A 12,976-nucleotide genomic window follows, 5' to 3' on the forward strand; every position below is an offset into this window, starting at 1 on the left:
TCAAATTTGGGTGAAAACAACACTCCGCAAATATTAGCCTATGTAGGATCATATATGAGGCTTACCAGAAACAGGAAAATATAATCTTACTGGACTACTTCTGCCACTTTTCCTACAATAAGAATGACTCTGTTTTCTACTGTTAAAAGCAACAACAAGAGCTGAACAAATTAAAAGTCCTGTTGCAATGTCAGTTTTCTCTTTTCAAATAGAAACCACATGTAGAGGCATTTTACCCGGTCATACATTTCTACTTCCTAGGACCAAGCCCGTCTTGAAGTGGATTGGTTAAGATCACACTACGGGATTCGGAATAATGCTGTCCATCAGCAACAGGTACTGTTTTGGTTTCAACGTCTTCAACCTCTCTGAGCCCTAGTCAAGACAGCACAAGCCAGCCAGATGCCGTGGCCTGAAAAACAAAAAGGCTTCCTAGTCAGTTTTCATGCCACCCAGCACAGTGCCTAGCAAAGAGGAGGCACTCAATAAATATTTGATGAATGAATGCAATTACCTCTTGGGACCATTTCCTCTACTTAGAAATAGTAATGATTTATGAGTAACATGCTGATTGCGGGTACACAGATCTAACATGATGGCTAAACAAAGAACACGTATGACATGGCACAGACACTGTTAGCTTCTATAATCCTGTCCCAGGACAGACTGTGTAATTTAAGGTTTAAAACTATTCCAATAATAAAAATTGATTAGTCAAATATTTTATTTTGCCAAGGGTCTCTAACAGTATTAGCCTTTGGCAATTCCCAAACATACAATGAACCCCAAACAAAACAAAACAAAACAAAATTGCACTGTTACAAGGAAACAAGTCCGTGAAAGCAGAGAGGAGGAGCCAGTTAAGGAACAGCGACTTCCAGGAGACGGTTGTTTTTTCGTTTGCACGTTGGGACACTCCCATTTTTCTGGTTGCCCTGAATAAACTTCACACATACTTTATCCTGTCTGAACTGCACCAGGAACCTAGAAGAAGAGAATAGGACAAATTAGAGAAAAGCACACACACAAGAGCGGGTGATGACACTAACTTGAGCTTTTGTTTCTTAATGGATAGTGACCTTGACAGACATTCCCACTTTCCATCAGCACTTCCTGAAGTCACCACTTAGCCCCAAGGAAACCGAAGTTCATTAACTCACCATATTCCAGCAAGGGGAGAAGGCCTAAGAAGAAGTATTTCCATGTTCCAAATGGAAAACTCAACATGCTATTCTCCCATTTTTCTCCATTTTTGCATAGCAAAAATATAAACTGGGGGTCGGGTCCTATTAAATTATCACCAATTTCAGAAAATGAAATGAAAAATTTCAGGAAAGGGGTCTAAAGATCCTCCAGACTATGATTTCCAAACACTGGTTACTCACCTATTTCCTAAACAATTTTTGTTATATCCACATACTATGCTAATAGTTGTTTCTACCATAAATAAATATATTTCAAAATAGCTGTGACCTATGGAATAATAATAATAATAAAATCACAAGTTTGATCTGCTCCTTATGTTTTTTGATACCCACCAAATGGATATTAAATGGATATTAAAATATATATATAATTTATATATATATATATAAACTATAAAGTTTACAAAATCTATCAGTGTACACCCAAAGCCACCTCTGACCCTACCAGTAGTACGTGTGGTACACTGTGGGAAACCATATTCTAGTCCAAATCTTTCCTCTCACAGACCATCAGGGATCAAGTACTTGTCCATAAGATTATCCGTCACACCTTCCTACCACACACATACCGCCTTCCTCCTGGGCTGGGTGCTGGGGGGAGGGGGGATACCCAGACCTATCCAATGAGGTCCTTGCCGGCAAGGACGGCATATCTGCGGAGGCAGGAGAGTGGCATGGCTGGTCCAGAACCCAGGCTCTCCCGTCTCAAAGCCAGTGCTCTTCTTTCCACCAAAGAGTTAGCACAATGTTACCACGTATCCAGTATGCTTCTCAGGGAACAGTTTTCTGAGTTGTTGGCATATAGCTGAGTCACTCTACCAACCATGTGACAGACCACATGCTCACTGGATCCACCCAAGTGCAAACATCAAAACAGCTCTGTTCTGTGCACATTAGTCTCAGTGTCGAGGTCTACAGAGCCCGTGCTTTGCAAACATTATCTACTGGACTGAAATGTGACACATAAACTCCTGATTTATCAGTTGCTTTAACAGGATAGTACTTCCGAGCTTCTAAATGGGCTGTTCCTTTTCAACTTGAAGGCACTGAAAAGAAAGAGCTATCATTCCAAAATCGCATCATAGATATAAATACTTATATCTATGCGCCTCAAAGAAAGAAAGCACCTTTCAAGTCTAATGCCAGTACACACATTTAAAAAAATCAGATATTTTGACATTTTAATTTTCAAAGACCACTTTTAGTATAATAAAAGTATAGGGAATTCTTTTCCCCATAACTTTAGCATTGGCTGTCTTCATGTTCACGATTCATGAGCGCAATTCACTCCAGAAACAACAATAATAGTGAAGATACACAGAGTATTTGCCATGCACGGCGCTGTTCCTAGTAAGCTACATATATTAACGCAACTTTGAAATAATCCTATGAGGCAAGTAATATTATTTCTATTTCATAGAAGAGAAAACTGAAGCATGGCCCACAGGAAGGACACGGTACTCAGAGAATCATTCTCCAGCAAACAATAATGTTGAATGCATCCTTTCATAGCATCAATACTCGTAAGAACTTCACTGTGAAAAGAATTTAGATGATTTGATTTAAAATATTCACAAAACAACTGTACAAGTTAAAATGATACATCTGTGTGTGTGTATGCATGTACACATACGCACATGTGTTTAAAATGTTTAATAGAACAAATTCACTTTGGTTTTTTTCAACACGTTCAAGACTTCACTTTTAGAAATTTTTTAGAAATATTACACATTTAAGGTCATCCTTAAAATGCAATCTATTTATGGGCTGAAAGGTTTGGGAGTTGAAGGACTGGGAATTACAAAGGAGGTTAAAACTGCTCTAAGGAGTAAACAGGACTTTGCCTCTCCTCCTGGAAATCGACATCCAGTTTATCCAGAATGGCTATGGAGACTGGATTTGTTAAAATAATTGCTTCTACTTCTGAGAAGGACGTGCTGAGGAAGGTTTCAGTCACTGAGCTGCACACCGTTTATAATACTAATCTGTAGAGCCGGCAGTGAAATGGATTAAAGCCACTTAGGGCTGAAAAAAATACATGGGCAGGAGTGCCCATGACTTTGTCAAATTTTGTTTAAATTTAAAATGTTCTCCAAGGAGGTGTATAATCCTTGCTTATGAGCTCTCGAGGTTAGGCAACGGGCTCCCTGGGACCTTGCTCTGCCTCATAGCTCCCTTGCTGCCTGGGCAGGGACCCACCATTGCTATGCAGGGCTCCATCAGCTACTGTTTCTATGAAACCAACCAACAATTAGGAACTGGAGAAAGAAAGGTGTTATGGATTGGTTTACAATGCTACCAAATGTTTTGTTTTCTTCACACGGCCACCCTGTCAACTTGCAGGCACACAAGCATGTTTACTGCAAGCTGACACAACCAGAGCATCATACCCCACCCCCCTGCCCCCATAACAAGGCAGGGTCTCTGCCACCCACGAGCGAACTCTCCCACAATCATGTGCCTCACCCACAAACCGTGAGAACCACGGGAGGGGCTCTGTGGTTGATTATGTATGAGGAACACAGCTCATGCTATCCCGCCCAGGCCCTCAGGAGAGTCATGATGTACGACAGGAGGGTGCATCTGGGAAGAGCTGTAGTAAAGAAGGATTATAAATTTCCACCAGCAAATACTTTCTTCACAGCAGAGGCAGTGTTCTTAGAATACCAGCTTGGGAAATACTTTAAAAGTAGCAATCCTTTGTGCCCTGGATGTTGACGTGGCTTTCTCTGTAAAGACAGCCTCGTTAATGGGGTGAGCCAACCAGGAGGCTGTGTCATCCATGTACCAAGGAGCTCCTGCCTCTGGAACAAACAGAATCTTCCCAGGATTGGTGGGAATGATCAGTTCCACCAAAACTGAAGCCCTGCATCCCAAGCGCTAACAAATTTCAGCTAAAGGGAGTTTAAAGATCTAATGGGCCCTAACGGGTTAAAATCTTATTTGACTGGAGCACGACTAGTCATTATATTTTTTTCCCCTAATAAGAGAAAGGATCCAACGACAAAAGTTATCTAGTCCAAACTGCAATTTCCAATGTAGAGGATACATAAAGGTCAATCTCCCACCAACTTAAACATCATTCTTAATGTACAGTGAGAACAGATGATGGACCTAAGGTTTTGTAAAGCCCAAAACATCAAGGAAGGTTAGTCTGGCTTATGCAGGGATAAGAATGGGTATGAAATTATTTTAGAAAGACTTTTAGAGAGAAGTGAAATAGAATAGGCTGGCAAAAGCTTAATGAGAAAATAAAATCATTTCTTGAGCAATCTGGTTATGTAAATTCTTACTATACACGCAAAGAAGTATATATGCAGGTAGTAAATAATCTTTTGAAAAGAAAGTAACCAAGTATCAATCAGCGTAGTAATTCAAATTCATTAAATGATCTCATATCGATAGATTTAGTAAGTGGGGGGAATGCTCCAACCTGCATGTAAATAAATGATCAGTCTTTATAATTAGAGCCCTACTGTGAAGTAAAAAAGCAAAATTTCACGTTTATATATAGCAGTCTTAGCACGCTAGTCAACATGGGAAGCTTATTCTATAACTCTACTTATCTATATGTGAAAAAAAGGCATCACAAATATAAGACATCCACAACAGCACTCTTGACTTCACGCCCCCTGGCCACCCCCAAACCCCTCTTTCTTCAGTGTCATCTATTGCAGTAAATGGTACCACCATTTGGGCTCAGGGCCCAAACCTAGCATCTAATCTGTTAATAAGTCCTCTTGTTTTCCTCCAAATTACATTTGGAATCTGACTACGTCTCACTACCTCCCACTCACACCCTAGCCTAAGCCACATCATCCTAGACAGCTCAGAGAAGCTCCTAACTTTTTTCTGCTTCCACTCTTGCCTCCCTAGAGCTATTTTCCACGCTGCAGCCAGAGCGATCTTTGAAAATCACAAATCGGATCATGCCGTCCCCTTGCTTACATCCTGTAATGGCATTCCATCATCCACAGTAAAATCTCAACTCCTTAGCTAAACTCCTCCAGCTCTACATGGCCGGTTCTCTGCCTGTCTCTCCCGAGTCTTTTCCTACCATTTCACTCTGCCACTTTCACTGCTGTCTCAGGGCCTTTACACCTGTTGTCCTCTGCCCTGGAAGGCACCTCCCAGGTTGTTGCCTGGCTTGCTCCCTTGATTCGTCTTGACGCAAATGTCACGGCATCAAACAAGGCTCCCTGACCTCCCTATCAAAAATATAGCACCCTCTGGCCCTTATTTTATTTCCCTCCACAGGCACTTGTCACTAACCAAAGTCATATCTCCTATTTCTTATTTATGCATATTTATCTGCTTTATTTCCCTCCACAGGCACTTGTCACTAACCAAAGTCATATCTCCTATTTCTTATTTATGCATATTTATCTCTTTCACCAGGATGTCCGGGACATGAAGCCAAGGACTTGACCAGCACCATTCACTGCCCATCCACCATCTAGAACAAATCCCAGACACACATTTGCTACTTAAAGGTAGTGGTTATATAAACAGATGGAGACTGGAGTGCTCGACTAAAGCAATAAAGCTAAAAGTGAAATGGCACATTCAAATGATTATGAACATACTCATCAGAAATTTCGATATTGAGCTTCTGTTTGGTTTGGCTGAGAGTTGTCCGATACAGCTTGGTGGCCATTTCAATCAGGTGATCACTGCTGAAGAGAAAGTCTCCTTTACTGGCTGCTTCAGACCCCTGCAAGGACAAAGCAAGAGGTAGACTATCATAATTAAGGATAGCTTAGGAGGTAAATGTTTACAAGCTTGGCTGAACATGTATTTACAGTCTCTTGAAAACATCAACTACTGGAGTCCACTCTTCCAAATAAAACGATAACAACAAAAGCGGCATTCCTTCCAACTTGCTCTGAGCACTCTTAGTAAGGTTACCGAACCTTGTGCTACCCAAAAGTTGGTAGATGGGCCAGAGGAACCATCAGCTTCACTGGGGAGCTTGTTAGAAAGCAGAGCCTCAGGCCCTGTCATAGGCCCGCTGCATAGGAACCAAACAGGATCCCTGAGTGATTTGTTTGCACATTCAGGCTTGAGAAGCACTGACCTAACCTATCACTCATTCTGGAAGAGCTATTTAAAAAAATTCCTCAGTGATTTGGTTAAAAAAAAGAAAAAGAACAACAACAACATTCCCAACAAATATCCGAGGGCAGTGACTCTTCACCTAAGCTACACAGGGAGCTTGCAAACAGTAGGATGGTTTTGTGCCCCATTCCAAGAAACTCTGATTTGGTGGGATTGGGGGGGGGGGGTGGGTACGGCCTGGGCATCAGCATTATAAAGTGTAATCAAAGTTCAGAATCACTGTCTTAGGACTGGATATGCTCCTTTTAAGTTAAGACCCAAAGGAGGGAAAACAGGCTGAATTGAGCATAGGGGATTTTCCTAAGCGTAGAAGCAGCAAGACAGGTGGGGCACCAACTAGATGCATGTCCCTAAATATGATTCATATTTGCTGACATCAACTTATTCAGGGACTATTTATTATATGGTAGGCACTATACCTATTGTCTCATTTAATCCTTGTAACATTATGAAGTAGTACTAGTATTCTCTCCATTTTAAAGAGGAGAAAAAGTAGGTAGGCACATGGAAGTTAAATGACTTGGCCAAAGTCACTGTAAAGTTAGTGAGACCAACTCCAGAGCCTGCATTCTTAGCTACACCATTCAAATCAGGAGGTCCTAGGTTAAACTAAAAAAGCACAAAACATTAAAAAATCTTTAGGTCAAAATTATTAGGCAGTTGTTTTACCGTGGTTGCCTTCTTTAATAAAAAACTCATAAATTAAAGATGAACAAAGGGACATTTACTAAGTTGGTATATAGAATAAACAACAGGAGGAAGCATAAAATATCCTGATATTTCCATGGTTTTTCTCAAAATAATGCACATCACAGTGAGTGCAAACCAAAGCTGCTCAGTGAAATCAGAACTCAATGAACAAGTTAATAAATGTGATTAATCAATGCAATTTCAGTCAATCAATTTCAATTACTGAAAAACCAAGCCTGAGATTTTATGTGAGAGTGAATATAGCCAAAATCTGCAAATTAAGGTTATAATGTATAAACTTCAATTAATAACACTTTTCAGATGTGGAAAATTTTAATTCAGTGGCTCAGAGACTGGGCAAATGCAGAAATCTTTAGGTCAAATCAATAGTTGAACCTTTACCTCTTTGAGGTGGACGGCAAAGAAGCCATCGTTTTGTGAGCTCATCGATACTTTGGTCACATCCACCAAGGGAACCTCTGACTTGATCTGCCCTGACTTTTGATCAGCAAGAAGGAGATTATTATTTGTTAAGAGGAAAATCCGAGATGTGCTCTAAAACAAAGCAAAACAAAACAAATAAAGATGTAAAACCAATGATCAAAAATACCCCAAGTGGGTCCATGAGTTTAAAGCATTCGTTATTTGCAGAAATGCCCATTTGATTCCGTATCTTTCAGCACACAAACCTAGGTAAGCTGAGAACACACTAAAAACACAGACAATAGATCTTGTCATATAAGTTTCAGAGAACAAGCAAAATTCCACCTAAACTTAAAGGTAAGGGGAAACAGCTCCCTTTATAGGAACTGAGAATATGAAAGGCAAATCAGAATAATCAGAAAACGAAAGATGACTGTCCCAACTGATAAACACTTCTTACAGGTCTTCAGGGTTAGCATTTTTACCTTCCCATTGGCACGGTTAATTTTGTTCACAACTTCAGCAATGATAATCTTTTCTTCAATGGCATCCTTGAGTTTCTTATACTTGGGATTCTTGTTGATTTCCAGGTAAGCTCCTTGGAATGGCTGCCCAACGCTACAGGAAAAAATTCCCACACATTAGAAACAGTACCCGATGGAGGCATTACTGGAGAAAGGTAACACGTCAGCTGATTCTGAAGTGCATAACTTCATCAAAGTTAATTTTATCCATTGTATTCGTGTCCTAAATACAAGTTGGAAATGAAACCTGGAACCTACTTTAAATATACTTTTGATGGGATCATGGCATTTTGTAGGTAGGACTTCGATAAAAATCTTATCATATGGAACAATCAAGCTAGAAACCAGTCACAAGAAAGTCAGGACCCACGTGCATGGTCTCATGTGAAGGGAAAGGCAATTCTTTCTAATCTGGTAATAGAAAGTTAACAGCTGCCCACAAAGGACTTTTAGTGCCTTTCAACAATATGTGGCAATGGAAAAAAGGGCACAGATCATTACCAACACCTGCTTCAAAGGGAAACTTCATTTTCTTACAGAGAATAAGAAAACCAAGAGGCCGTCCAGGGAAGCATAGATCCAGAGTGAGCACTTTAGAAGAGACCTACAGAGCACTTAAACTACCATGTAACTCTGGCTCTAGATCAGGCCTTTCCTCCGAGGATATGCCCCCAAATGGACAAGGTAAACATTCAGAACCAGAGAGGTTTTCTTTCAGACAATCTCCATCTTGCGAGCAGCACAATCATGTACTAAGATGCCCATTTCCCTAAAGGCTTGTGGGGTGACACTTTCAGGGAAGCCTCTTCCAAGACACCAAAAAAAAAAAAAAAAAACCCACACACATACACACACAAAAACCACCCAAAAAAACAACCGTGGCTTCATTTTGAGCTATAAAGTTCTGACAATTTGCAAATACAACTTTAAATGCTTGTGTTGTGGGTGGAGGATCAGGGAATAAAACTCCACGTAGGTGGTCAGTGTTTCATGGCTCCCAGCATATAAAAGGCTGACACCCACCACAGTGTGAGGGTAAATTATTCCTCCCCTCCGACTACTGCTGGCTGAGCATGCCACCATCCCTGAAAATGGATAGAACTACCCCAAAAGGACTTGGCTTAATGTTAGTATTTGTTTCCTGTTGTTCACATTCAAACATGTTTTTAATAATAAAAAGTGCTAAGAGCCTTTGAATTTGTTTCTTCACAAATATATTTTTCTCTTTTGTTTCTGGAGAGTCATCCACAGGGAATGTTAATTAAGACAATTACTCTACAATTTAAAAATCTATAAAGAAAAAGTTAAATGAGTTAGTTGCTGGAAAGAGTATATAGGCCATTTTCATGTTTGAATGTGCTTTATATAGCAGGCACTTTGGACAACTTTGGATTTAAATGCTATGTTCGACTCAAAGGGAGTACAGACCATCACAAACTGCCAAATCAGCTGACCCAGCAAGTTGGGTCATTTAAAATATTTAAACCACATGAGCCTGGCAACAATGTTTACTTCAACTTTTCAAAGGAAGAGCTTTCAATTGTGTGTAAAGACACTGAGAATATAAACACAGCATATGTAATACATGTGAATATACTTAGCATATAATGCTTTTTCATTTCTAGGCCATCCTTTGGGAGAAGCTAAAAGTTGTTAGAGATTTGGCTTGAAATTGTCCAATCTAACTTTTTTTTTAGAAACATCGGATGTAAAAGGGATAGGAACTCTGGGGGAGAAATGATGAACTGGGGAGATGTAAGGATATTCAGGTAAGGGGTCTTTACCAATGATTTCACTTGGCAAACTTAACTGGTGTTCCTTCTTTTATTGAGCACTTGATGTCTACCATAAAGGAACGGATCTGACTGCACAGGCCACTAACATCGTGCCCAAGGACTCAGCCAAGTGAAGGCTATCACAGACCAGGACTGAGGCAATACTCCGATGGTAATGGGTCACTTCATTACCATGCAAATGAGTCTGACCCAGTTCGTTGGAGTAAGACTGGAATGGGATGACAGTAGATTGCCCACAGAAATTGATCCAGGAGGTCTCCGAAAACAATGGAAAACTAACAGAAATTTACAATGTAAATTTATCTTAATAGCCTATATAATTTGTATTTTAAAGGACACCTTCTAATTATTTAGTGAAGTGTTCAGGCTAATGCTAATGAAGTAAAACCAACAAATGTAATCTCATTTCATTAAAGTATGCTATGAAAGTCACTGCCCAAATGTGTTTATGTGTATTCCTATCCAGCTGATCATAAAATAATTCATAAAATTAAAAACCTCTTGTGGATTACTAAAATCAAGCTCCGCTAGACCTACAAATATATTTGAAAAACTTTTAAAATGCTGACTTTTACGGGTAAAGCAAAGCCATAATACCTAGATGGGTATAAAGCCTTCTTGTCTTTGAAGAGTTCACTGGCTTCTAGTTTTTCTTCATAAATAAGTTTCTGCTGGTCTGTGAATTGGTCCCTGTATTTTTTACACTGTGAGAAATGAAAAGGGGGGGAAAAAAAGATAATCACTTACATAAATAAATCTTTATTCATTCTTAAATATGCTAAGCCCATTTAACAGCATCAAGAGTAAAACTAATGTGTACAAATACCCATTTAAAAAACCAAGAGCATTTTTCCTTCCTGGGTTTTAAAAGGTCAGTCTTAGAAAATGTCATAAAAACTATTGTTTGTATTGTGGAACTTGGGATGCTTCCTCAAAACACACAGGGCCTTGCTGCATGGGCCCTGCTGGGAGTACTGATCCTCCCATTATGACGTCAGCTCCCCCCCAATCCTTTAATCCTTAGTCTGTCACACTCTTTCACAAAGACCCACAATAAGAACAACACTGGACATCACAACTCACTGCACACATTTACACACACACAGACAATGGACACAAAAGCTTCACAAGACAATACTTTCAACACATCCTGTACCCCATTATTTTCTATTCTACTGTATTTCATTTTACAACCCTGGTCAGTAATCTACTAAAAACTGATTTCATGACTCACAAATATGCTACAACCATTGGTTGGAAAAGTCCTCCGAATCCCCCATTACCATCTTAAAGTGTGGACATGGGACCTGAGAAGTCTCCCCTCCACCTGGATTCTGAGATGGCACTGGAGGGAGATAGGGGATGGCTGGAGGGGCAGGGCCAGGTTTTTAGATGAACTCAAAGAAATTCAGGTACAAACGTAGCTGAGAGCCACCGACATAATCATATAAAGGCACGGCAGCATTGCTGGCCACCCTTTCAGGACTAAACACATCCCTCTCACTCTTTACCCCCAACGTGAGGGAGGTACGGGCAAGATTCAGGGGCCAGGAGCCAGCGGGAAGCAGAGGCATGAGAGGCTCCCCATCGTTATTCCTGAAAACAGTTCCACCGTCAGACTCCAAAGGGGAGAGATGGGCACGGAGACATGATGCATCTCACCAAAGTGACTCACTAAGCGAGGGGACGGAAGTGAGAGTCTAGTTCCACATGTTGAGCAGGTACCAATATGACACTAATCAGTGATAATGTCACTCTGCATATGTGACTCTGGTAAGGGACAAGCCTAAAGTGCCCAGTAGGAAAGAGCTTCCTGGGAGACATGTCCATCAATCATTCACTTACTAACTAGAAGCCCTTCGATCAATGATACTTGTACATATTTAGCATTCAATACATCAACTGACCGAATTATTAAAATAAAGTCAACATCTATACAAGTATCCCGTGTACTCACGCTGGGCAACACCTAAACAAAACATGATGTTTTCATAAAATTAAGGAAGCTAAATTATAAGCCATTATCAAATAGATTTCCAGCTTCCCTTTAATTCAGGTAGAGGGAAACTTGAATCTCTTGAATGTCTTGTGAGGCACTCTAAAGCCTTCTCTTCCAGTCCATCAAAAGGTGGGCACCTTCTCACGTAGGTATCCAATAGGTCTCAGAAAGCAAACTCTTAGGATCTGCAGGATTTCACTACTTCAGGTGAAGATGTTCAAACTGTATTATTCTATCTCTGGCAGTATTCCTTCAGATAAAGATGAAAAAAAGAAACAAAGCAAAACAAAACAAAAACCTGAACTCCTTTAAAGCATCTGGAATGTGGAATGAAACCACACACTCTCCGTTCCAGCCAAGGGTGAGAGGAGACAGCCAGGGGAGCCCCTGGCTGCTCTGGGAATTCTCACAGAAAGCCAAGTACAGGGCACGGTTCAAAAACACCATAGTCCTCAGGTGCAGCTCCTCGAGGCTACAGGAAGAATGTGGTTAAAGTGTGCTTTTACCTAACACTTCTCAAACACTCAAAATACATGGTAAGGAGTCTCTGAAAAAAAAAAAACAAAAAACAAAAAAACCTAACAAGGCATTTTTTACCCTCCACAGGTGGAAAATCCTTTTTAGCTCCTTGTGAGTAGAATCCAAGAATAGGTAAGGTCTTGGTGGCCAGTTCTTGTCTACTGGAGATAAGGAAGGCATCTTATTTTTCATTTCCAAGAAGTATTTTTGCACCTATGTTGGGTTTGACAAAAAAAATGCCAGATGAGTAAAATATGCCAGGATCAAACAGACCAGTCTTCAGTGGAATTTAGCAAGTTTTAGTTGATAAAATGTTGTCATTCCTCTGGAAAATCTCTTTTTTTCTCTCTGTCTTGGTGGGGAAAATCAAAGCTCCACTAAACGGTTAGGGGAAAAGAAGAATGCTAACACTAACTTTAATATTAACATGAATACTTACCCCAGCTAACACTAGAAGGCTGCATCGTTTAAGAGGAAGCCACTAGCCACATGTGGCTGTTGATATTTAAATCTTAAGTAATTAAAAAAATTAAAAATCCAGTTCATCAGTCATATTAGTTACATTTCAAGTTAGCCACACATGGCTAGAGTATCCTCTATGGTAGCACGAGGATATAGAACATTTTCATCACGCAGAAAGTTCTATTGGGCAGCACCACTCTAGACTACTTGAGATGGGCGAGCACTGTAAAGAGCTTTCTA

General features: G+C 40.2%; 1 protein-coding gene across 4 annotated transcripts in view; it reads right to left on the bottom strand.

Moving 5' to 3' along the window:
- Positions 1 to 860: 860 nt before the first annotated feature.
- The window catches only part of MYO1B (myosin IB), a 145,085-nt gene continuing 132,969 nt past the window's right edge, over positions 861 to 12,976 (bottom strand). For all 4 annotated transcript variants that reach the window (XM_088022080.1, XM_088022078.1, XM_088022079.1 and 1 more), the window contains 6 exons: positions 12,353 to 12,487; positions 10,354 to 10,460; positions 7,922 to 8,054; positions 7,416 to 7,568; positions 5,792 to 5,919; positions 861 to 984 (listed from right to left, as the gene is read on the bottom strand). In XM_088022080.1, coding sequence (XP_087878206.1) covers positions 861 to 984; positions 5,792 to 5,919; positions 7,416 to 7,568; positions 7,922 to 8,054; positions 10,354 to 10,460; positions 12,353 to 12,487 — 780 coding nt within the window. The remainder of the gene's footprint in view (positions 985 to 5,791; positions 5,920 to 7,415; positions 7,569 to 7,921; positions 8,055 to 10,353; positions 10,461 to 12,352; positions 12,488 to 12,976) is intronic.

Source organism: Eumetopias jubatus, unplaced genomic scaffold, assembly GCF_037043125.1.
Source record: "Eumetopias jubatus isolate StellerSeaLion01/CBP00866 unplaced genomic scaffold, mEumJub1_p1.0 scaffold_3, whole genome shotgun sequence".
Classification (NCBI taxonomy): Eukaryota; Metazoa; Chordata; class Mammalia; order Carnivora; family Otariidae; genus Eumetopias; species Eumetopias jubatus.